Below are 26,508 nucleotides of genomic sequence, written 5' to 3' on the forward strand. Positions count from 1 at the left end.
ACAACTTCTTAAGAAAAATAGTGGGTTTGCAAAACTGTAGGTTTCTTTTAGCAAAATACATCCTGGAAATAATTTTCAAATCTTTTTTCGCATTTTTTTTCTTTATTGTGTCAACCAGGTTTTAGTTTTGTTCATTCCTCATTTAGCATAAATAAAGATATGTTAACTACACCTATGAAATATAGTATTTGCATGTTAGCTGTAGTCTATATGTATGCATTACATAATTTCCTTAGTTCCATTAAATAAGGGTAACTAAGTAAAATATATAAATGCAAAAAAAAAATCAATGAAGTCAATGAATGGGGTTGTTAATCGGTTTCAGCTGCTTTTGGTGTTAATGAAATTAACAACAGGCAACAATGAGATGACCCCCAAAACAGGAATGGTTTAACAGGTGGAGGCCACTGACATTTTTCCCTCCTAATTGTTTCTGATTGTTTTGTCACTAGTGTTGCATTTGGCTACGGTCAGTGTCACTACTGGACCAGGACCCTACAGAGGTTGCACAGGTAGTCCAATTTCTCCAGGATGGCACATCAATATGTGCCATTGCCAGAAGGTTTGCAGTGTCTCCCAGCACAGTCTCAAGGGCATGGAGGAGATTCCAGGAGACAGGCAGTTACTCTAGAAGAGCTGGCCAGGACCGCAGAAGGTCCTTAACCCATCAGCAGGACTGGTATCTGCTCCTTTGGGCAAGGAGGAACAGGATGAGCACTGCGAGAGCCCTACAAAATGACCTCCAGCAGGCCACTGGTGTGAATATCTCTGACCAAACAATCAGAAACAGACTTCATGAGGATGGCCTGAGGGCCCGACATCCTCTAGTGTGCCCTGTACTCACTGTGGAGCTTGATTGGCTTTTGCCATAGAATACCAGAATTGGCAGGTCCCACCACTGGCACCCTGTGCTTTTCACAGATGAGAGCAGGTTCACCCTGAGTACATGTGACAGACATGAAAGTGTCTGTAGAAGCTGTGGAGAACATTATGCTGCCTGTAACATCATTCAGCATGACAGGTTTAGTGGTGGGTCAGTGATGGTCTGGGGAGGCATATCCATGGAGGGATGCACAGATCTCTACCGGCTAGACAATGGCACCTTGACTGCCATTAGGTATCGGGATGTAATCCTTGGACCCATCGTCAGACCCTATGCTGGTGCAGATTCGACCTCAAGGGGTGTGGTTTCAGTCCGAGCCGTGTTTGAAGATGACGTGTCACACTTCGACAGCCTGGCCCGTTTCCACGTCATTGTCAGAGGCCAAATTCTGCTACTCTTCCGGCTATAAACACAGCGTGGAGGTAGCTGAGGATGCGGTATCAGCATCCATGACAAGACCTAGTGCATTTGTGGGATTAGCTAGTGTTATACCGCGGTTGTTGTCTGACCATTTTTTACCCAGTATCATAGGAAATGGAGGATTCTCGAGTACCGCCACCGCCATTTTTTTCAATACGCAGTCTTGGAAGATGTAACAGATGGCGGACTCGTACGATTGGACACCCCAATGTATACAGGTTAGACTTGTCTTTACTTTTAACCATTGTCACAGCAACACTAGATGGCAAGCAACAACGGAAATGTTACTGCCAGAATCAAATAAAGATGCCACTTTGTGGCCATTGACTAGTGCTTCTCCCATATGCATAAAGGCCAGAAGGTTAGCAAAAGCACACTGCAACCCACACTTATTTATAAATAATGCACAGGATATCCGTTTGACTATTCATCGGGCATTTCCTTTGTTTGGCCTTAGCCAACACCCAACTTTGTGCCAAAAGGCCTGTTCCTGAAGGTATTTTTCTGGATTAAATTCGCAGGTCATTATTTCACTTGCCTGCCAACCTGAGGCAACCCCACCTTTCTCAAAGAGTTTTATCTTTATGGGGTTTTGGGTTTGGTCCCCATCCTCAGGAGTCCATAATTAGTTTCCACTGTGTTCCCTTCTGAAGCCGGCCCTCGCCGGTCCCAGGTTTTCCCTAAAGGTTTCTGGGTCAGAACATACTCCAGATTCCCTGTACACACACCATTGGAGCCCAGCTCGGCAACGGTACTCTCCTACCTGACTGTTCTTTAGTTGATTGGGATGAGCGTGTATTGAGACTTTGTCTTGAGTTGGCTTCTGGTTCCAAAAGGGGGCCATTATCCCGTCGCCTGCACCACTGTGAAACAATCAGTCTCAACACACAAAAAGTTTAGGGCAGCCACCCGTATATTGTTCCCAGCTGCAGTAGGGTATAGAAATCAATTGAGATGTGCTCTCATTGAGTTCCAAATTGAACTGATGAAGTAGTGATAGGATGGTGGCTTTAAATGTCAAACCCGGAAGTGACGTCATCTGTGACCAGAATCGGAAGTGTGACAGAGGAATCTGGACCCCCTGCTCCCACCTCATGGGGTTTCTTTAGTCACTTGGCTGCATATCACAACAGCACACATCTACATTTTCTGAAGGCAAAGTCATCTATGAGGTCATCACATAACAGCTCTCTGTGCAATGGATGACCTGAAATATGTTGTAATGAGCTTAAGTCTTGAAAAACTAGTAACTGGTAGGGATGCTGCAATCTAGACGGCAACCCATAGATTTGGACTTTAATGGTATTTAATGGCAATGATATCCCAAATGATTTGTTCCCTTAATAAATGAAGACCTAATTAGTAATAATAATAATAGTAATAGTAGTGGTTATCAATGTATCAATGTGCTGTTATTCTTTGTAACTTGACATAGCCAACAGTATTACTTGTAACGTGATACAACAACAAAAACAATTTTATTATTACTGCTACTACTACTAATAATAATAATTTTAAATACTACTACTGCTACTACTACTATTACTACTAATAATAAAGATAGTATAAAATACAGCTACTACTAGTACTAACACACACTATATTACTATAACTAATAATAATAATAAAATAAAAACTACTAATACTACTTACCTAACTCAGTGCATGCAGGGTCAAAATGAAATAGAATAGTTAAATATTTTAAAAATGAACATGTGAATATATCATCTACAATTATGAATTTATCTAAACTTTGTTTTGTCCTTCCAATGACAGCAGATAGCAATAAGGCATTTACTAAATTAGTAATGTTAGCTGCTAATAAAATTAACCAACAATTGAAGTTAATATGACCCAATGCTCTATTTTTCATGTCAAAGTTGCTTACATGGTGCTTTTCCACAATTCATTCAATAACTAACAAGTAAGAAAGAAAGCCAGTATGTTGGTGAAATTTGCAGACATGTCCTCAATGCAGTAACACTCAGAGCACTTTATATGTCAAGTAACTTTATCCTCAACCATGTGTCAGCTAGGCACTGTCACATCAGATAATATCTGTTAAACACTCAATATCAAAAATATTATACATAATGCTACAACACTGTTACTCCAGTAAACTTCTACCTTTACTGTGGTGGCAATTGCTGTAATGCTAGACACAAGTTAGACACATTTTGATTTCTAAACACACTTGGAAATACAGCACATGCTGCTTCATTTTTTTCCCTTTTCTGTACTCCTGACTAGTGTTGGCTTCATGCCATCTCTCTGCTCATTAATGGAAAATTATCACAACCAGTTATGTTAATTTGATGATTCATGAAACAGCAATAACCCCAACAGAGTCAAGATGCGGCTCCTCCAATGAGGAGGTTTTCACTTTGCATTATATTTCAGTGATGTTATGCAAAACGCCTAGTTACATTATGGCAAGAGTTACCTGACTCAAGTCAAGTAAATCAAATGATAAAATGTGCAATTCAATTGGCCATCCAGTGGAGCTCCTAAATCCCTGAGGACTGTGAACCCTCAATTGACAACATTGGTCCTCTGATTATGGACCCCACGCACAGTGTGTGATATGAAAGTAGGAAAGGATGACTCTGGTGACAGTTCTAAGGGCATTTTCAGTGGTTTGATGTGGTCAGAATATATACTAGGAAAGACGAAATTAGATGCTGATAAAGACGGAAAGAAATAATTCCTTTGAAAATGTGTTGGATCTGAGATTAGACAAAGGGTGCAGCATAGTTCCAGTTCTTGCAATCATGAGGGTAGCAAGAGTCAAACCAGCAGAAACTGATTGAGAGTATCTGTGATGAAGGGATGAGCTTAAGTTTTGCGACATCTCAGAGGACACATAAGTGATGGGCCAGGAAGCAACTTCTTAAAATGAGGAAGAAAGGCAGTAACAAAAGGATACACAAGAAAGAAGGTTACAAGGCAGAAGGAAGATGTTAGAGGTGGTGGTCCATACTTGAAGATGGAATAAATTGACATAGAGCATGGCAGTGAAAAGAAACAATTAGAGAGCAGTCAATGAAAAAGAGCCAAAAACATTATATGCATTTTGCTGAAAAGTTTGACTCCGTGACCACCTTGTTCCATCCTGTTCACTAACAAGAAAAGCTAACTTCCAAATTTATCAATAGAATTAACACAGTGTAAGGGATGAGAAGTTCAGATTTCTCTTAAACTGAGAGACTGATCTATCTTGTTTTATTTCTCTAGCTGGCAATCATAATGGTCAAGAACTCACCAGGAACTGAATTTATTGAAGCTTCTGTAGCTTAATGAACAATTAATGTTTGGTGATGGTTTATTGGGACATTTCTTAATACAAATGATTAATACATAATCATTTTAATGGCTTTTTTGATTTTAGGAACATTTCCTCGAAGTCATAAAGAATCAAGAATTTCTCCTGCTTCCTAGCTCAGAGATAGATAAACTATTAGCCAGTGATGACATAAATGTGCCTGATGAAGAGACTATATTTCAAGCACTGATGGTGTGGGTCAGGCATGATATTTCTGCTAGACAACGGGAGCTAGGCTTTCTTCTTTCATACATTAGACTACCACTTCTGCCTCCTCGGGTAAGTATTAAAATACATTTGTTCAGAATATATTCAGCTTTGTTTTAAAAAAAATCTGAAATTCATTTAAATATTAATGTAAATGTAAACTACAGGATATCTAGATACTATTTTCCATAAGCTGTTAAAAAAATTCTATCACTACCCACTAGATGAGAGCGCTGTAGTAGGTAACTGAAATGTGCCAGCATGCTGGCAGTGTCTATAGTGGCTGGATACTGAGAAACGAGTTATATTGTACATCGCATCTTGACAGGCTTACGGAGTGTGGAAGATGACCCGGACACAGACAGGCAGACACATTAATGTCACCCAACACATGTTTATTTAAGTGCTCCATATTTACAATTGTGACACACAAACCCCTAAAGTCCCCAAAGTCCTGGCCAACAACAATGCCTTCTCTCTCTTCAGGCCGCCTCCTTGCCTCCTCCAAGACCTCGTCCTTCTTCCACCCGACCCAAGCCCCTGACTGGAGGGAGGTGGCCCCTTTTATCTGCACCTGGATGTGCTCCAGGTGTCTTCTGATGAGCTTCTGCCTGCACTCCCCAGTGTGGCGGAAGTACCGGCTCTGCACCCAGAAGCACTCCGGGTGTCCCCGATCCTCTTCCCCACAGCACTTCCGGGTGTGGCGGAAGTGCGGAGGTCCAGGGCTCCTAAGGCATTGGGGCACCCCCTGGTGGTGACCACAGGCCCCTACAGGGTTGAGCTTCAAAACTCTGTACCTGTGGTCCCTATAGCCACCAGGCCGATCGCCCCCACATGGTCTGGGGGAGGTATAACCCCTCCTCCTGTTCTCCGGGGTGTCCCGGACGGGTCGCCCCCCCAGCCACCTGCAACAGGAGATACGAGTTAACTTGTAACGTGTTCAAAGTGTTAAAGTCTGCTTAAAGACTGAATGCATGGCAGGCTTGTTGGACTTTGATTTTCACCAGATTTAACTTTGTCATTACCTACAGCCCCAGTAATAAGAATGTAAAAAATGATGTGTTGTTTCATATGTTTGACCCTCATATCATTTTTTGTGACCCAGAGCATACAATTCCACCAAACAAGTTCCTACCACTGCCCTATTGATCAATACCTGAGAACCTATTAATAAGAACTACTAACCCCATGCTTCCTGCACAAAACATTTTTGTTTCTGAAAGTTGGCGTAGGGAGATGTTGGAATGGGCAGCATCAAAATAAAATTTTCAGTCATCTGAGTATTAGACAAACTATAGAACCTATTCAACTTTATTTTAGATGAGAAAAGATGTACAGTATCAACATGTTCATAATTATGTAAGTTCAGGTGGCAACCCATCTATACCCGTGGTTTGCCCTTATTTATGGTGGAACGTGTTTGCTGTAACTTCTTAGGGCATCAAGTAGGGAGGCCGCCTATTCTGAGATAGAAGGAAGATCAAGATAAGTTTAATTTTTTTTCCATGGGTCAAAATATTTGAAAAAAATAATTTGGGAGTGGTAGAATCAAAACAGAGTTCATTTCTTTAGGACATTGTTAAATGTTCTTTTTACCTCTTTTAATAGAAGACTTAAGCTTTGTGTAGACTTAATGAAAGGTGACATCCAGGACAGACAGATATTTTCTACATTTTTTGTTCTAATTATGTGTAACTGAAATTAATCCAGGGCGGCACGGTGGCACAGTGGTAGCGCTGCCGCCTCGCAGTTAGGAGACCCGGGTTCGCTTCCCGGGTCCTCCCTGGATGGAGTTTGCATGTTCTCCCCGTGTCTATGTGGGTTTCCTCCGGGTGCTCCGGTTTCCTCCCACAGTCCAAAGACATGCAGGTTAGGTGGATTGGCGATTCTAAATTGGCCCTAGTGTGTGCTTGGTGTGTTTGTGTGTGTCCTGTGGTGGGTTGGCACCCTGCCCGGGATTGGTTCCTGTCTTGTGCCCTGTGTTGGCTGGGATTGGCTCCAGCAGACCCCCGTGACCCTGTGTTCGGATTCAGCGGGTTGGAAAATGGATGGATGAAATGAATCCTTATTCTTCCATAAAGAGTTTGACTCACTTTTAATAACTGAGATTTGTAATTCAAACTTTGGGTCATGCACTAGAGGGCATGATTGTTTCAAAGTTGTCAGTTTACTTTCAAGTGCAGAAATATTTTTTAATATGGTTTGGGTAACATGGGAGGCAAAATAAATTGAAATGTTTTAGATAAATCCCTTGATTGCCTCCTACAAGACTGAGACACAAGACTCATATTAATATATAATATTCCTTCCCTCTGAGGTGTTCTTAACAAGATAGATGCTACATTGGCTTGAGTGTTATACAATGTCAAGCTCTGTCATTCAAAAAATTAAATAAGCTAAGCTTTTACCATATGAATACAGACAATCTGTATCGCTGCCAAATACAGGGGTGTGTGTGTTTATGTTTTTAACTGCTTGTTTGCCTTTGTCTTACAGTTTTTAAAGAATCTGAGTTTTTGTGTGGCTGAATTTATCAGCAATGAATTTCGCTGATAGGTGGAAATTTAAATGCGACTCCAGGTCTTTGTACAAATCAGTATAAAGAGTGCAGTTTAAAATGTGACAGAAGAAGGTGAGACTGAGAAGGAGGTTAGATGTAAAAGGTTTTGGGTGAGCTCATTTCAGTTTTCAGATGTTAATTTGCCTTTTTCTACATTCTTCAGAATCAGTTGCAAAGGGCAAAACCTGTTTATTTTCTCAATTTTAAAAAAACAATGTTCAGACAAAAATGCATTTCAGATTTTCATCCTTTGTTGTTAATTTGGATATTAACTTTCTTTTGAGATAGTGTTGCATTTTTGTCCTTTCTATTTGGTGATTAAATGGACAATGTTCCATTAACACTGGAAGCAACTGAACTCCAGTGCAATAGTAATAATAAAAGTACATTTATCAAAGTTTGTTTACTTTCTGCTGCTCACATGACATAATATTTGGTAGGACATACAGTGAATGGTAAGCAGGTCTTTTAACAAAAGAAAACTATATATATAAGAATACTAATAGATAAAAATCATTGCAAATAATTTTTGTGCAGCATTCCTCATTTTAAGTTGAAGCAAAAGGATTCATGTTCATGAAAAATAAACAGCAAAATCACTGTGCTTTAAAAGAAATGATTTGCTTATTGGTGTTTGGACATTGCTCTTAACAGCTTTTGATAAACTTTTTTTTATAATTAAAGAATTTCTTATAGCAAATATTTTTAAGGTCAATGTTTCTCATTTTTATATGCCTTGATTGCCTGGGTTCCCAGGTAAAAGGAGATTTTGCACAGCCCACTTTACAAGTCATTACCGGAAATTTGGCCCAGCATCAAAACGTTTGGCCACCCCAGTGTTAATTTTGACAATACATTTTGATGTAGTGTTAGTCTTAGTCTTCTGACTAAATTGCATTTTTGTTTTAGTTGCATTTTAATAACTTAATTATTAGTTTTAGCCAACAAAAAGTACATTAATTTTAGTTAGTCAAACAGTCAAAATCAGATGGTTATCTTATTTCGCATATGAATATGCACAGAATATACCATACCTCTAAACTATTATAATAACATGTACATTAATGACCCAAACCACATGTGATTATTGGACATAAAATGAAGAGTAGCACTGAAAAAAACGGCATGTCAGATTAAAATAAAAAAAAAATATGTACATTGGTTGCACATAATAAATTGCTTTTATCAAAAATAATTTAATTATGCTTAATGCATTAAATTAATATATCTTGAAACATCATATTTTATATAAAATGAATTAAACTTTTTCATTCTCTGTTAAATTAATTATATTACATTATTGAGTACTGAGAAAAGCACTATATAAATGTAATGAATTATTATTAATTATTATTATTAAATGAACATGTCAATAGAGCATAATATTTTAAGAATTGTTTTATAAACCTTTTAAAAAATGCACCTCACCAAGTTATAACCTTTTTTATGTTGTCAATTATACTTGTTCCAGTATCATTTTATAGTTCATGTTCAAGGTTATTAAGAAGAAATAAACAGGTTTGCTTATACCAAAACTAGTTTTATTTGGTAAAAACAATACAAACTAAAAAAAATACAAAAGATTAGTATTCAAAAGCTGAAATGTACAATAGTTGTACAAGAAAGCTGCTTCTTTGGCTGTGTTAGAATGCCATGACCAATGTATAACTAAATATGAACATAAAATTCACCTTGGATAGAGTGTTACATAAATATAAATAAATGTATTTTATAATGTAACTGTATATATTATAGAATAAATGTTAAATATTAGTAAAATATAAAGTGCAAAAAGTGCAGCTTGACACCTTTCACAAATATTTTTATTTTTATTTTCAAATGAGCAAATCTGGTGAATGCATTGTATTATATTTGGGTGTATTATTTATTGGTCTGTTTTAATAGTATTTATCTGGTTGTGCAATGTTATGATAATACTAATGAATAGCAATGCTGAAAGTAGCTGACCCTGTAACGAAAGTCAGAACCCCCCCCCAAAGTATGTTAACATACCTGTACTAAGCAAGTAAATCTAGACTACTTAATACAGGGTAGTACGTTTACTGACTTGTGACGGCAGTTAGTGAACATAGTTTGATGAAACATTAAAAGAGAATAGAATGCAAAACAGAGTAATGTTAGCCTGTGTGATTACGTGTTTTATATGAATACCTGAATGTTTTTGTGTTTTTTTTTTTTGTTTTTTTTTAAACTTAACTGGTGACAATAACTGAAACCCACAACCTGGTGCTTCACATGACTTTACCGTCAAGTTATCCAAACTCCGCTGACGATAAATCCGCTTGGTGCTTTTTAATTTCCGGGGAGGACTAAATATAACTATTTTGACTTCTACCTAAATGACTGAAATTAGTATATTGTACATCCCACAAGATTCAATAAATTAAACATGATCAAGTTATGTTCAAAATTGGAACATAAACAATACATGTAATATAAAGTAAATACATTTTTGTAAATGAAACAACCTGCCAACTCCAAAAAATCTTGGTCAGATTATGGCAGCTCTGGTCTGTCATCACAATTTTCTGGCCCTCAACATGCCTTATGATGCTGTGATTTTTACTACGTTCTTCACATTTTAAGGGTTATGCTCATAAACATTACTTTGCCCTCAAAATCCAAATGAATAACACAATATTTAGTGTTTCCATATCCGTATTCAGTAATGAAGCAATGCTGTTTTGCTGTACAGTACATATCATATTAATAGGGAGATGTGCTTCAAGCACATCAAGCACTGAAATCCTCAATACATTTTGTGTTAGTATTAACAAATGGAGCAGCTTAATTCATCAATGATGGTGACAAGCCAAATAGCTACTTCATTTGAAACTTGCCTCATCTTTTGCTACGACTGTTGTCATCACTGCCACTGTGCCCATACTGTATAAGTGGATGTGTGCGTGGTGGTTTCACCCGCAGCCCTGAACCATATCCACCAGTTACAAAATGGATGGATGCATGGACAAATGTGTAGATGTGCTCATTACTATCAAAGAACGAATGCAAAGCTTCCGTTCCTTTATCAGGACTTTGTAGGTAGGACACTGTATTAAAAGCAATTAATACCCCCGTCATTTCATCGATTGTAACAAATGCATGAACAAGCAAAACAGTTTCAAAGCTGTCAAAGCTACACAAATCTGTTAAGTAACTCGTAAAGAGATAAAACTGGCAGTTATAAAAGCCTGTGTGTGTCTGTGTGTCGTCTTTTTTTTTTCATTAATAAGCATGTTTTCCCAAATTGAACACTGAAATTCTTGAACAAACAGCATTGCCAGACATGACTTCTGCTGCATTTCTTTTTGATGTGGTGCTGTATCATCACCACTGTTCAGCCTTTATCATATGTAGTTTTTATTCACATATTACTTATATATTTCCAGTCACACAAGAGTACAGTACTGCCCTTACTATCAATGTGACATCCCAACTAGCAGCACACCTAAAATAAACTGACGCACTTGCCACCCAGATAACATTACATACCTTGGTATGAATCTTAGGATGGCACGTCTCTATACCCCTCTTCAGTTTTGTGGTGTTTTTTCCTGTGAGCTTCTTTCTACATTGCTTAAACTGGCCTTTATTTTCATCAGCATTATAATTAATGTCAGTCCATATGTCTGACCGCATTTTTTGACAGAGATTGACATTGGCCAACATACTGGACCTGAGTGGAGCAAGATTCTGGCTGATGTGATGATTTCCTGATGGCGCTCAGACTAGTGTTAGCCAATTACAAACGTGCATACAAGATTTTAAAATTGAACCACTGCATTCAAGCTCGTTATTTGTTGGTGGACCATGTCATGTGTAACAGAGATGTGCAAAGAGCTTCACATCGCTCATTGTCCAGTTGTCAGTTTGTAACATTTTTATTTTATTCGATTTTAAAAGCATTCGTCTTAGTTTTTGTCATTAATGGCACATTTTTATTTAGTTTTTGTCACATTTTTGTAGCAGAAAAAATGTTGTTGACAAGTATTTTTCATCTTAGTTTTTATCAGCAAGATTAACACTGGCCCACCCATTGGGGGAATTTTTCATACGTGGATTACTCGTTTAGCTGGGTGTAATTGTTGACGGTTTGGCATGATCCTGGATCTGTCGGTTTTTCAAAACTCTTGCTTGATGTGTTGTCATAGCAGCACTTCCAAATCCTCAAACCTGCTCGGAACTGGTTTATTCTATGTAGACAAGGATTAGCTCACACACTTAATCAGTGTCTGTGCATGGAATTCATTCAGTCATGGCTTCGCCGTTCATGAATGAGCGACCAATTGATATTGGTGCACAAATTATAAGAAGAGAATTTCATATAGAGAGGGTTTTGCGCGATTGGCAAGATCCTTTATTGCTCCTGGAAGAAATTCTTTTCGAAACATACCGCTTTAGCCGAGGGGGAATATTGAACCTCAAAGATTTATTAGCACCTTATATTTGAAGTCAAACTAGGTGAAGTTGGGTTCTCACAACCACACAGACAGTATGCATTGCTTTGAGGTTTTTTGCAAGCGGCACTTTTTTTATATACTGTAGGCAATGCCTGCGGTGGGTTGGCACCCTGCCCAGGATTGGTTCCTGCCTTGTGCCCTGTGTTGGCTGGAAAATCTATCTAAAAGTGCAGTTTGCCAGGCACTTCGTAAAGTCTGTTTGGCTTTGCAATATTTCCTTTGGGTTTTCATAGTGTTTCCTGGACACCTGCATGTGCAGACAATAAAAGAGGCGTTTCATGCCATTGCAGGTAGGTAATACACAGGCAAAAACACCCACAGTTCCATAAAGAATCTCATAATTCATTCTCATTACCCAGGATTTCCAAATGTGATTGGGCCACTGAATTGTACGCAGATCAGAATGAAGGCCCCATCAGGCCCAAATGAGCTAGATTACATAAACAGAAAAGGCTTCCACAGTATTAACATGCAGGTAATGTAACTTTTTCTAAGAGTTGAAAATAGCCAATAGGCATGTTGACATACAGTAAAATTGTTTGACCTACAGTGCATCCGGAAAATATTCACAGCAGATCACTTTTTCCACATTTTGTTATGTTACAGCCTTATTCCAAAATGGATTAAATTTATTTTTTCCCTTAGAATTCTACACACAACACCGCATAATGACAACGTGAAAAAAGTTTACTTGAGGTTTTTGCAAAATTTTTAAAAATTAAAAAATTGAGAAAGCACATGTACATAAGTATTCACAGCCTTTGCCATGAAGCTCAAAATTGAGCTCAGGTGCATCCTATTTCCCCTGATCATCCTTGAGATGTTTCTGCAGCTTAATTGGAGTCCACCTGTGGTAAATTCAGTTGATTGGACATGATTTGGAAAGACGCACACCTGTCTATATAAGGTCCCACAGTTGACAGATCATGTCAGAGCACAAACCAAGCATGAAGTCAAAGGAATTGTCTGTAGACCTCCGAGACAGGATTGTCTCGAGGCACAAATCTGGGGAAGGTTACAGAAAATTTTCTGCTGCTTTGAAGGTCCCAATGAGCACAGTGACCTCCATCATCTGTAAGTGGAAGAAGTTCGAAACCACCAGGACTCTTCCTAGAGCTGGCCGGCCATCTAAACTGAGCGATCGGGGGAGAAGGGCCTTAGTCAGGGAGGTGACCAAGATCCCGATGGTCACTCTGTCAGAGCTCCAGAGGTCCTCTGTGGAGAGAGGAGAACATTCCAGAAGGACCACTATCTCTGCAGCAATCCACCAATCAGGCCTGTATGGTAGAGTGGCCAGACGGAAGCCACTCCTTAGTAAAAGGCACATGGAAGCCCGCCTGGAGTTTGCCAAAACGCACCTGAAGTACTCTCAGACCATGAGAAAGAAAATTCTCTGGTCTGATGAGACACAGATTGAACTCTTTGGTGTGAATGCCAGGCGTCACGTTTGGAGGAAACCAGGCACCGCTCATCACCAGGCCAATACCATCCCTACAGTGAAGCATAGTGGAGGCAGCATCATGCTGTGGGGATGTTTTTCAGCGGCAGGGACTGGGAGACTAGTCAGGATAAAAGGAAAGATGACTGCAGCAATGTACAGAGACATCCTGGATGAAAACCTGCTCCAGAGCGCTCTTGACCTCAGACTGGGGCGACGGTTCATCTTACAGCAGGACAACGACCCTAAACACACAGCCAAGATATCAAAGGAGTGGCTTCAGGACAACTCTGTGAATGTCGTTGAGTGGCCCAGCCAGAGCCCAGACTTGAATCCGATTGAACATCTTTGGAGAGATCTTAAAATGGCTGTGCACCGACACTTCCCATCCAACCTGATGGAGCTTGAGAGGTGCTGCAAAGAGGAATGGGCGAAACTGGCCAAGGATAGGTGTGCCAAGCTTGTGGCATCATATTCAAAAAGACTTGAGGCTGTAATTGCTGCCAAAGGTGCATCGACAAAGTATTGAGCAAAGGCTGTTAATACTTATGTACATGTGATTCTCAGTTTTTTTATTTTTAATAAATTTGCATAAACCTCAAGTAAACTTTTTTCACGTTGTCATTATGGGGTGTTGTGTGTATAATTCTCAGGAAAAAAATGAATTTAATCCATTTGGAATAAGGCTATAACATAACAAAATGTGAAAAAGTTATGCGCTGTGAATACTTTCCGGATACACTGTATATGGGCTTTTCAATCAGCGCGGGCGCGCGCAATCATCTCAGATGATTGGATCCAGCTAGACTAATCTACTACACAGCTGCGTTTGAAAAACAGACTTATCCCGGATGAGTTTCACTGGCATTAACTCATCCAAGATGAGGCATCTGATCTCGGATGATTTAAGCGACTTACGGAAAATACCCCCATGATCTAAAGATGCATGTTTACGCACTTAGCCCAGCTTTGGTGTGCTTTCACTAATTAATACATGGTGATGAATTCTTGTGATTTTTTCACTCACCTTTATTGATAATATGTACAGTCCTTTGGCTTACACCATGTTGTTTTTAAATATGCTTAGTAAGTAAAATGTGCCTGCTTGCTTCCTTATCATTACTCCACATAACTCTTGTAGTATTCATATTTCATATATTCATGAATATAAAATTGCAATTACAAACTTTATTCACGTTATCTGCTTTCTTGTATTTAGCTTTTAGCTGACTTAGAAAACAACAAGATGTTTGCTGATGATTTAGAGTGCCAGAAACTTCTCATGGAAGCAATGAAGTATCACCTTTTGCCAGAACGTCGCCCTATGTTGCAGAGTCCTAGAACAAAACCTAGAAAGTCAACAGTAGGATCACTTTATGCAGTGGGAGGCATGGATGCAACAAAAGGTAACAGTGATTGGTATGATTTGATAGTGGCTAATTATTCTGTGTGCTGGTAATTTCACGTATTGAAATAAATTCAGCTATTTAGAACTGTTCATCCAGGACGAAAATATTACAAGAACAAATCACAGTTAGCATTAAAAGAATCTTTAGAATAAGTGTGACTTTAAAGGAAGGTAAAGCCAAGTGGAACTTTACAGTTTTAGTAGTGTGACAAGTGGCTGGGGGTTTACTCCTCCTCCAGACCACGAGGGGGCAACCACCCTAGTGGCTTTGGGGACCACAGGAACAGAGCTTAAAAGCTCAACCCTATAGGGGCCCATGGTCATCGCCAGGGGGCGCCCCAATGCCTGAGGAGCCCTGGCCTGAAGTGCAGGGGGGAAGAAGACCAGGGACACCCGGAGTGTTTCCAGGTGTGCAGCCGATACGTCCGCCACACTTGGGAGTGCCGGCGGAAGATTATTGGGAGGCACCTGGAGCACATCCGGGTGGGGATAAAAGGGGCCGCCTCACTCCATTCGATGGCTTGAGTCGGGAGGAAGAGAGACGGAGCTCTGGAGGAGAGGAATGGAGGCGGCCCGAAGAAAGAGAGGCATTGGAAGGGCCTGGACTTTGGGGAAGTTCTGGGGTTGTGTGTGGCACTTTATTGTTGTAAATATGAGCGGTGTAAATAAATGTGTGTTGGCTGATGAACCATCGGTGTCCGCCTGTTTGTGTCCGGGCCATATTCCACAGTAGTTTAAATATTTTTTAATTTATGACAGAAAAAAAGAATCTTCCCAGTTTTAGCACATTATTTGATCTTTTTCTAGTTTTGTTTACCAGTCATTGGTTTAGTTTGAGTTTCTGGTTTCCTTCCAAGTTTCTATGGAATTACGCATTAATGATATCATTTAAAAATAACAATATGTTGCTATGCATACCTTCTGTGTGTTGTCTCGGAATATGACGGCTTCATTGTAGTAACGGGCAATGGCAATTTCCTTTTTCATGAATAGTAAAGTAAAAAGGCTGCTTCAGCAAAATTTAATCTTATTACAACTAATGTGATTTTGTCTTAATTTGCCATAGAAAGATTCAGAATTTCAAAATATTTTTTGTTTTCTTCCTCACCTCTTTTGAACCATAAAATACACAGACAAAATATATTTAGACACAGTTAAATGTGACAGAAAATGTAATAAATAGAGTAAGATAAAAAAAACTCATCGAGCACTGTTATACTATTGATACGTGGCTGCTTTCTCTGCTACTGAGATGAGGCAGGCTTGCACTGCAAAGCACTCAAAATAAATCAAGAAGACTGTCAACAAACCTAGCTCTGTGCTTAGAGGTAGTTAACTAAGAATTTAAACTTACTAAACAAAATCCCTGTGGTTTTGTGAGGTATGACATTTGGACTGAAGAAATGTTGTAGTGCCAACCAAGTCACCCTGTTTAAAAGTAATTACTGGAAAAACAAAAATTGTGCACAATGGCACAAAAATGAAACAGAAATGCTGATGGCAAGAGATTTTTGTTAGATAAGGTCTGGTTTGGAGCTCCTTCTCTCATGAATATGGGTCCAGAAAAAAATGCCAGCTTCTGTGGTCATCTTGTTTTTATGTTCTTCCGACTGGAAGGGGTGGGGTGAAATGCTCTCAATGGGTGTCTTCTCCTGGCTGCTAGAAGAGAAACAGACAAAACCATTAGCGACAATGACACCTCTCGCCTCAGTGTGGGACTGCTTAGCCAAGATGAGGCAGGAGGGGATCCACAGACACATATGCATGACAACCCCAAAAACACTATAGTAATTGTTAAAGAGATTATACTAGTTACATTTAAAATATTTACAACATATCAGTAATAGATTATATAGAAAAATACAAAGAATGTAGCAGTGTCACCGAAATCCAGCGTCAAAAATTTTTTCATTGAAATTAGATGGGATGAGATATATATTTACCTAAGCACTTATGTAATAATCGTTTATGATGATGAAAGTGTTGAAAGTGACAACTAAAACTGATGTGATATCATACATAATTTCAATTTTCACAAACACTACTTTTAATAAGTTGGTCAGAAAAAACTTGGTTACTTCGTAGTCAGAAAAAAGTGCTTTTTTGTCAAGTTACTTCACCTTCTTTGTCAAAATTGGAACTGGCATATTCCTTGGTATGCATCATAAAAGAAACCATTTTCTTTAGCAAAATCTCAGCTCCTTCCTAGAAATTTCCATATGTTTGGCTTTGACTGTACATAACTAAAAAATTATGGGCTTTTTCCCACTCCTCTGGCTATTTTTTCCTTTATTTTCCAAGGCATTTAAGTAGAGGCCTAATTTTTCACAAAATGTACAAGGACACTGACATTCTGATGTCCATTTTATGTATTTTTTGTACCTGTTCTTAATATTTTCATTCAGTTTGGAGTTAATAAATCTAAGGGTTGTGAATCTGATCTTAATTTGCATCTGAAATGTGTTATTGTAAAGCTGAATATTTTTTTTTTATCATGGGTGCTGCCATTTTGTGGAGCGGTTTTTGCTATGTTGCAAAGAATATGACCCAAAAGTAAGTGACTGTGACATCACAGGATTGCGGGTATTATGGTCACCAAAAGTGATTCCTATATTTCTTAATTTGCAAAAAAATAACAAAAGTACTACATGTGTTTATTTAGTTGTAGTTCCTTGTGCACACTTTTTCCAACTTAAATTTATGGTTTTTGAATTTGGTTTGATGGGAATTTTTTTATTGACTTCCTGGTTAAGAAACTTTTCTTGTTTTTCTGGCTCTTGTCTCTGTCACTGGTCCTTCATTTAAAAATTCTCTGATTTGTCTCAGTGTCAGAACAATAGATCAGCATAGCAAGACCACATAGAAATGTTATGAATAAACTATATTACAAAAACAATAAAAAACACAAATTTAAAAGTAAAATCTCCTTAGCAAAAGCAATTTGTATGTTATCATAAAAGTGCTAAAAGGAAATAAAAAGTCAAAGCACTATTTACACATACTGTATTAACTGTTTATTTATATATATATATATATATATATATATATATATATACACACACACACAGTCAATTAACAATAATTCTGTTGCACCCCTGTGTCATTTCTGGGGTTTACTGTGATCAATAAATTAAAATAAGCATTGTTCCATTGATTGTTGAACACAAGCAAAAGAAATCAAATGCAAAAATAATGACATTTGTCTGGATAGATGCTGTATTTACACATATTCCAGTGTTTCAATGTTATTTCTGTGTAGATTTATAATTCTCTGTCTTTTCTGAAGATAAAATCTCCATATTACATAGTTATTTTACTGTCATGATACAGTGTTGTTCCTGTCAACTGGGTAGTAGCCAGTAGTATGTTTGCTGTTAGTGTTTGTTTTGTAATTTAGGTATTGTATTTATCAGTCGTTTATTGTGTACAAGAATCATGAATCATCACACACATGGGGCTCGGCCGGGCACAGCCCGAAGAGGCAACGTGGGTCCCCCTTCCCATGGGCTCACCACCTATGGGAGGGGCCAAGAAGGTCGGGTGCAGTGTGAGTTGGGTGGTGGCCGAAGGCGGGGACCTTGGCGGTCCGATCCTCGGCTACAGAAGCTGGCTCTTGGGACGTGGAATGTCACCTCTCTGAAGGGGAAGGAGCCTGAGCTTGTGCACGAGGTTGAGAGGTTCCGGCTAGATATAGTCGGACTCACCTCGACGCACAGCTTGGACTCTGGAACCAATCTCCTTGAGAGGGGCTGGACTCTGTACCACTCTGGAGTTGCCCCTGATGAGAGGCGCCGAGCGGGTGTGGGCATACTTATTGCCCCCCGACTTGGAGCCTGTACATTGGGGTTTACCCCGGTGGATGAGAGGGTAGCCTCCCTCCGCCTTTGGGTGGGGGGACGGGTCCTAACTGTTGTTTGTGCATATGCACCGAACAGCAGTTCGGAGTACCCACCCTTTTTGGAGTCCCTGGAGGGGGTGCTAGAGGGCATACCTTCTGGGGACTCCCTCGTACTGCTGGGAGACTTCAATGCTCACATGGGCAATGATAGTGAAACCTGGAAGGGCGTGATTGGGAGGAATGGCCCCCCCGATCTGAACCCGAGTGGTGTTTTGTTATTGGACTTCTGTGCTCGTCATGGATTGTCCATAACAAACACCATGTTCAAGCATAGGGGTGTTCTTATGTGCACTTGACACCAGGACACCCTAGGCCTCAGTTCAATGATCGACTTTGTGGTCGTGTCGTTGGACTTGCGGTCACATGTCTTGGACACTCGGGTGAAGAGAGGGGCGGAGCTGTCAACTGATCACCACCTGGTGGTGAGTTGGCTTCGATGGTGGGGGAGGATGCCGGTCAGGCCTGGTAGGCCCAAACGTGTTGTGAGGGTCTGCTGGGAATGTCTGGCAGAGCCCCCTGTCAGAAGTAGCTTCAATTCCCACCTCCGGCAGAACTTCGACCATGTCCCGAGGGAGGTGGGGGACATTGAGTCCGAATGGGCCATGTTCCGTGCCTCTATTGTTGAGGCAGCTGACCGGAGCTGTGGCCGTAAGGTGGTCGGTGCCTGTCGTGGCGGCAATCCCCGAACCCGTTGGTGGACACCGGCGGTGAGGGATGCTGTCAAGCTGAAGAAGGAGTCCTACCGGTCCCTTTTGTCCTGTGGGACTCTGCAGGCAGCTAATAGGTACCGGCAGGCCAAGCGGAATGCGGCTTCGGTGGTTGCTGAGGCAAAAACTCGGGCGTGGGAGGAGTTTGGGGAGGCCATGGAGAACAACTTTCGGACGGCTTGGAGGAGATTCTGGTCCACCGTCCAGCGTCTCAGGAGGGGGAAGTAGTGCAGTGTCAACACTGTATATGGTGGGGATGGTGCACTACTGACCTCGACTTGGGACGTTGTGGGTCGGTGGGGGGAGTACTTCGAAGACCTCCTCAATCCCACTAACATGCCTTCCAATGAGGAAGCAGAGCCTGGGGACTCGGAGGTGGGCTCCCCCATCTCTGGGACTGAGGTCACCGAGGTGGTCAAAAAACTCCTTGGTGGCAGGGCCCCGGGGGTGGATGAGATACGCCCGGAGTTCCTCAAGGCTCTGGATGTTGTAGGGCTGTCTTGGTTGACACGTCTCTGCAACATTGCATGGACATCAGAGACAGTGCCTCTGGATTGGCAGACCGGGGTGGTGGTCTCCCTCTTTAAGAAAGGGGACCGGAGGGTGTGTTCCAACTACAGAGGGATCACACTCCCTGGAAAAGTCTATTCGGGGGTTCTGGAGAGGAGGGTCCGTCGGATAGTTGAACCTCGGATTCAGGAGGAACAGTGTGGTTTTCGTCCTGGTCGCGGAACAGTGGACCAGCTCTACACCCTTAGCAGAGTCCTGGAGAGTGCATGGGAGTTTGCCCAACCAGTCTACATGTGTTTTGTGGACTTGGAAAAGGCGTTCGACCGTGTCCCTCGAGGAATCCTGTGGGGGGTGCTCCGGGAGTATGGGGTACCGGACCCCCTGATAAGGGCTGTTCGGTCCCTGTACAACCAGTGTCAGAGCTTGGTCCGCATGGTTGGACTCCGCCAGGGCTGCCCTTTGTCACCGTTTCTGTTCATAACATTTATGGACAGAATTTCTAGGCGCAGCCAGGGTGTTGAGGGGGTCCGGTTTGGTGGACTCAGGATTGGGTCACTGCTTTTTGCAGATGATGTTGTCCTGTTTGCTTCATCAGGCCGTGATCTTCAGCTCTCTCTGGATCGGTTCACAGCCGAGTGTGAAGCGGATGGGATGAGAATCAGCACCTCCAAATCTGAGACCATGGTCCTCAGCCGGAAAAGGGTGGAGTGCCCTCTCAGGGTTGGTAGCGAGATCCTGCCCCAAGTAGAGGAGTTCAAGTATCTCGGGGTCTTGTTCACGAGTGAGGGAAGAATGGAGCGTGAGATCGACAGGCGGATCGGTGCGGCATCCTCAGTAATGCGGGCTCTGCATCGGTCTGTCGTGATGAAAAAGGAGCTGAGCCGCAAGGCGACGCTCTCAATTTACCAGTCGATCTATGTTCCTACCCTCACCTATGGTCATGAGCTATGGGTAGTGACCGAAAGAACGAGATCGCGAATACAAGCGGCTGAAATGAGTTTCTTCCGCAGGGTGTCTGGGCTTTCCCTTAAAGATAGGGTGAGAAGCTCAGTCATCCGGGAGGGGCTCAGAGTAGAGCCGCTGCTCCTCCGCATCGAGAGGAGTCAGATGAGGTGGCTCGGGCATCTGATCAGGATGCCTCCTGGACGCCTCCCTGGTGAGGTGTTCCGGGCATGTCTAACCGGGAGGAGGCCCCGGGGAAGACCCAGGACACGCTGGAGGGACTATGTCTCTTGACTGGCCTGGGAACGCCTTGGGATTCTCCCGGAAGAGCTAGAAGAAGTGGCCGGGGAGAGGGAAGTCTGGGCATCTCTGCTCAAGCTGCTGCCCCCGCGACCCGACCTCGGATAAGCGGGAGACAATGGATGGATGGATGGATGGATGAGAAACAAGCAAACACTATATGAATTTAACATCAGACATTAACTTTCTAAGATTGGCTCTAACAGGTGAGATTTGCTTCGCATACCATCCAGTTCTGGGTTAGATAATTAAAAAAAAAAAAAAAAGCTGTGCATTTCAGTGAAGGAGAACAATAATAAGGACATCATTACTATGAACACGGAGAAAAAGCTAATAAGCTTTTAGCTCAACAAATACACAAACAAAAAGTTCGCAATGCAATACCAGTAATCACCAACACGAATGGAGAAGAAATTATTGACCATAAAAATATAATGCACGCATTTAGAGATTATTATAAATCCTTATATTCTACTGAGCTCAAAGAAGACAACACACAATCTAATGCATTTCTGGATACATTACAGACACCACAAATAGATGCTTTAAGTGCTGAGGAACTGGATAAACCTCTGACGCTAACAGAATTACTAGATGCTATAAAGTCACTTCAAAGCGGGAAATCAGCAGGCCCTGATGGTTACCCCATAGAATTTTATAAGAAATTCTCCACTCAGCTAGCTCCCCTCTTATTGGCAACATTTACAGAAGCTAGAGACAACCAAATACTACCTCAAACATTTCGTCCAGCATTAATCACCGTTTTTCCTAAACAAAATAAGGACTTGTTACAATGTGCATCATACAGACCAATTTCACTCCTGAATAATGATGTTAACACTAGAATTACCAGAGCCTATGAAAAAACTCGTAGATCCGGCCCATCTTAAATCGCTTCTTAAAACCGTTCTCACCTCTCCGACAGCGTCTTTTGTCATCTAAATGTACTGATAAAGACAAGCTGCCAGCAGCCGGCTATTCCATCCCCCCAACGACTTAGAACGTAAACAAACTTTTCCCAGCTCATGCCTTGATTGATTATCTGGGAGTGAAGTGGAGTTTTAGTGTGGAGTGCATTTCTACAGTAATCTGTGTAAACACATTGTTAAAACAGAAACGTTTTGTTTATTCTAGTAGCAAATGACAAAATGTAGGCATAAACTATACAATGTATGAAGCCTGAAGTCCAAATATCAAAGAAACACTTTCACAAAAGTACAAAAAAAGCCACCGCCAAAAAAAGCCGCCGTAGTGTGTGACATTGACACTCGCTATTTATCACTGTTTCTGTGGCGCAACAGCATCAGTTGCTGACTGGGAATCAGAAGGTCACGAGTTCGATCCTGCACATCTCCCTTTTGAGAAGTGTTCTTATTTTCACTATGTTAGAATGAAAAGATACATTTGATTTCAGTCTGTAACAGCCGGTGTAATTTATGATATTTGTAAAGGTTAGCTTTGTTTATTTTTTTTTTTAAATTCACTTTTCATTGACTCAGTCGCGTTCAGGATCCTTCCCTAACAACCCCCTCCCCAATGACCCCCCCCCCCCAACGTGTTGCTGTATGCTGTTTCTTTTGTACTCCAGGACATGCAGAGGACAGCATAGTAAAGAGCAGTAACTTCAGCGCTATATGCAATCATCAGACACTCCCCATCTGACACTGCTGTATTCACATAAAGACGCGATAAAACCCTGCAGTGTACTTGTGACTGCATTGTCGTACCAATGCTTGCGAACTGAAGTGTCTGCATGCACTTTTCGTGGCATTATACGTGTATTTTTTGAGCATGCCCATGTAGCTCAAACACAGGAACATATGTTGATGTAAAAGTATAACGAAACAAGTGCACTTTTATTCAAGACTATAACCGAAGAAAAAAGAAAGCAAGTTACAGTAGGCGGTTGATATGACAGCTTGCGTGGTGCAATGCTAAGAACTGCTGATTTCCATTCCGTGCTATATAACTGTTAACATTTGAATCTGATGATTGCATATAGCGCTGGCTTATTCAGTGTGCGCAAGAACATGCAGGTGGCCAGTTGCTGCATGCTACAACGCACATTTTAAAAAAAGAAAGAGACAAATATATGTGACGTTTTGAAGAAATCATTTTATGACGCGAATAGTACCAATCAGAAAACATCGTCGAAGTAATGCAATATTATTTGAAAACGAACAGCGTCAGATCGGGTGTGAAGTTATACTGGCGCTGTTTGAGTCAGATCAGAAGCTGAATAAGCTGAAAAAGCTCCTGTTCTGGCTCTAAGTAAAAAAGCATGAATTAATCAACAGAAATAACTGCGATTGACATTTTAAACTTAACGATTTACAGTGCATACCAATTTATAAATTTAATGTCCGTTTGAGGAAAAAAAAAACACTTTCTTCAAAGCTGGGAATCGAACTCACATCTCTGTAGCACGACAGTACCCCAAGTCAGCAAACCGTAGCGTTAAGACACGGAAGCTGTTGTATCATACTTGAACCTTTTGTGAAAGTGTTTATTTGATGTTTGGACTTCAGGCTTCACAGATTCTATAGTTTATGCCTACATTTTGTAACATTTATTACTAAAATATGAAAAAGTTTCTGTTTTAGCAATGTGTTTACACAGATTACTGTAGAAACGGAACACGCATGAAATGCATGTATTCCAAATAGCGATCTATTATTTCCATTCTAAAACTCCAGCAGTTCAGTCACTTCCAGATAATCAAACAAGGCATGAGCTGGGAAAACTTAGTGAACGTTCTGCGACGGTGGGGGATGGAATAGCCGGCTACTTGCTGCTCCTCTTAATCGGCACATTTAGAAGACAAAAGAGAGGTGAGAACGGTTTTAAGGTGGGCCAGATCTACGAGTTTTTTCGTAGACTCTGGTAATTCTAGTGTTAAGATACTCTCAAAAATTCTAGCTAGAAGGATGGAGAAAGTGCTGCCCTTGGTAATATCACAGGATCAAACTGGATTTATTAAAGGCCGACACCTATCTTCCAATCTCCGACGCTTGTTTAATGCTATATATTCACCAGCAAAATCAAACACCCCAGAGATATTACTATCATTAGACGCAGAAAAAGCATTTCATATGATTGAATGGAACTACCTTTTCACTGCATTGGAGAAATTTGGGTTTGGCCCGAATATTTGTGCATGGATCAAACTACTGCATACCAATACAGAAGCTTCAGTTTGTATTAATAATATTTGCTCAGACTACTTTAAGCTAGAACGTGGTACCAGACAAGGATGTCCCTTGTCGCCACTGCTGTTTGCCATTGCCATTGAACCACTGACGGTTCACTGCCGAAATTCTTTTCAGATAAAGGGGATTGTCAGAGAAGGACTGGAACAGAAAATTTCTCTATATGCAGATGATATGGTTTTATACATATCAGACCCAGAAAACACTGTCCCTGCAGTTTTAACAGCACTAACAGAATTTTCAAAAGATATCTGGTCTTAAAATTAATCTGAATAAAAGTATACTCTTTCCAGTGAATTCACAAGCATATAATATTAGATTGGACACCCTACCTTTTACCATAGCAGATCAGTTTAAATACCTAGGGGTAAACATCACAAGTAAACATAAAGCTGTTTATCAACAAAATTTTGCTGTCTGTATGGAAAAAATTAAGCAAGACTTGCATAGATGGTCAACCCTTCATCTCACTCTAGCCGGAAGAATTAACGTTGTTAAGATGAATATCCTTCCTAAACTTCTTTATTTCAAAACATTCCAATATATATCAATAAATCGTTTTTTAAACAGTTAGATTCAACAATAACCTCATTCATTTGGAACTCAAAACACCCACGATTTCGAAGAGCGACCCTACAAAGACCTCAGGCAGAAGGTGGCATGGCTTTACCTAATTTTCAGTTTTATTACTGGGCAGCAAACATACAAGCCATAAAAACCTGGACACAAATATATGAACATACACAGGCTTGGTCCGCAATAGAAGTAAAATCCTGTAGTACTTGTTTATACTTCCTGCTCTGTTCTCCAATAAATGCAAGTTATCGCAAATATACTAATAACCCAATTGTGCTTTACTCACTCAGAATATGGAACCAACTTAGAAAGCATTTTAAGATGGAAAATCTTTTATCCGTGGCACCTCTGCAAGAGAACCACCTCTTTCAACCCTCGCAAACATATCCAGTTTTTAATACCTGGAAAAGTTTTGGGATTAAAATGCTCAGAGATCTTTATATAGACAACATATTTGCATCTTTTGAACAATTACGTTCAAAATTCAACCTCCCAGCTACACATTTCTTTCACTATCTTCAAATTAGAAATTTTGTTAAACAGAAATTGCCCGATTTTCCCCACCTCGCACCCTCCACAATGCTGGAAAAAATACTGCTCAATTTCGAGGAATTAAACACCATTTCCACACTATATAAAATCCTATTAGAGTCCCTACCTTTCAAAGATCCAAGAGGACATTGGGAAGAAGATCTCTTAATCAATATATCAGAAAAGGAGTGGAAGGTAGCAAAGCAGAGAATTCACTCGAGCACCATATGCGCAAAGCATAGAATTATTCAACTAAAAATTATATATCGAGCTCATCTTTCTCGCTTAAAACTGTCCAAAATGTTTCCAGGGCAAGATCCAACCTGCGAACTCTGCAACCAAGCTCCTGCCTCACTGGGTCATATGTTCTGGGCCTGCACCAAGCTAACATCATTTTGGACCAAAATTTTTAAGTGCCTTTCAGACAGCCTTGGTATCACAATTCCTCCTAATCCATTAACAGCTGTGTTCGGTGTTCTTCCAGACGGACTTGAAGTGGAGAAGGACAAGCAAACGGTGATTGCATTCACTACACTTTTGGCACGCAGACTTATTCTGTTAAATTGGAAAAATCCTAACTCTCCTCTGATAAGTCAGTGGGAAACCGATGTTTTATATTATTTGAAATTGGAAAAAATAAAATTCTCAGAGAATCTGTACAGAATTTTTTCAAAACCTGGCAGGATCTAATCAATATTATTTTAGTATAAGAGAAATAACTATTACCACATTTAATTCCCTTCTCCATTTCTTATTTACCTATATATTTATTTCTCCCTTTCTTTTGTTTATTGTTGCCTTATTTAAAAGCCCTAAGCCAGGGGTGGGCAAAGTCATTCCTGGAGGGCCACAGTTGCTGCGGGTTTTTGTTCCAACCCAGTTGCTCAATTAGAAAACAATCCTTGCCAATAATTACATTTCATGGTCTCTTAGTGCTTTAATTCTGCTATGTCAAGTCATTCTCATATCCTAGATTTTTTTCCATTCTAAGGATATCATCCAAATACTTTCAAGTGTAAAATGGATGGGTATATCTCAATCCTTCACTTTTTTCTCTTCTCTTTCCTTCCAAGTATTTAATTAAATCAAATAGTGCATGATAAATACACACAGGTG

General features: G+C 40.5%; 1 protein-coding gene across 4 annotated transcripts in view; it reads left to right on the top strand.

Annotated features, from left to right (window-relative positions):
- Nucleotides 1-26,508, top strand: part of LOC114663090 (kelch-like protein 4) — a 638,922-nt gene that overhangs the window by 425,390 nt on the left and 187,024 nt on the right. For all 4 annotated transcript variants that reach the window (XM_028816853.2, XM_051935330.1, XM_051935331.1 and 1 more), the window contains exons 5-6: nucleotides 4,692-4,904; nucleotides 14,531-14,717. In XM_028816853.2, coding sequence (XP_028672686.2) covers nucleotides 4,692-4,904; nucleotides 14,531-14,717 — 400 coding nt within the window. The remainder of the gene's footprint in view (nucleotides 1-4,691; nucleotides 4,905-14,530; nucleotides 14,718-26,508) is intronic.

Source organism: Erpetoichthys calabaricus, chromosome 12 (genome assembly GCF_900747795.2).
Source record: "Erpetoichthys calabaricus chromosome 12, fErpCal1.3, whole genome shotgun sequence".
Taxonomy (NCBI): Eukaryota; Metazoa; Chordata; class Cladistia; order Polypteriformes; family Polypteridae; genus Erpetoichthys; species Erpetoichthys calabaricus.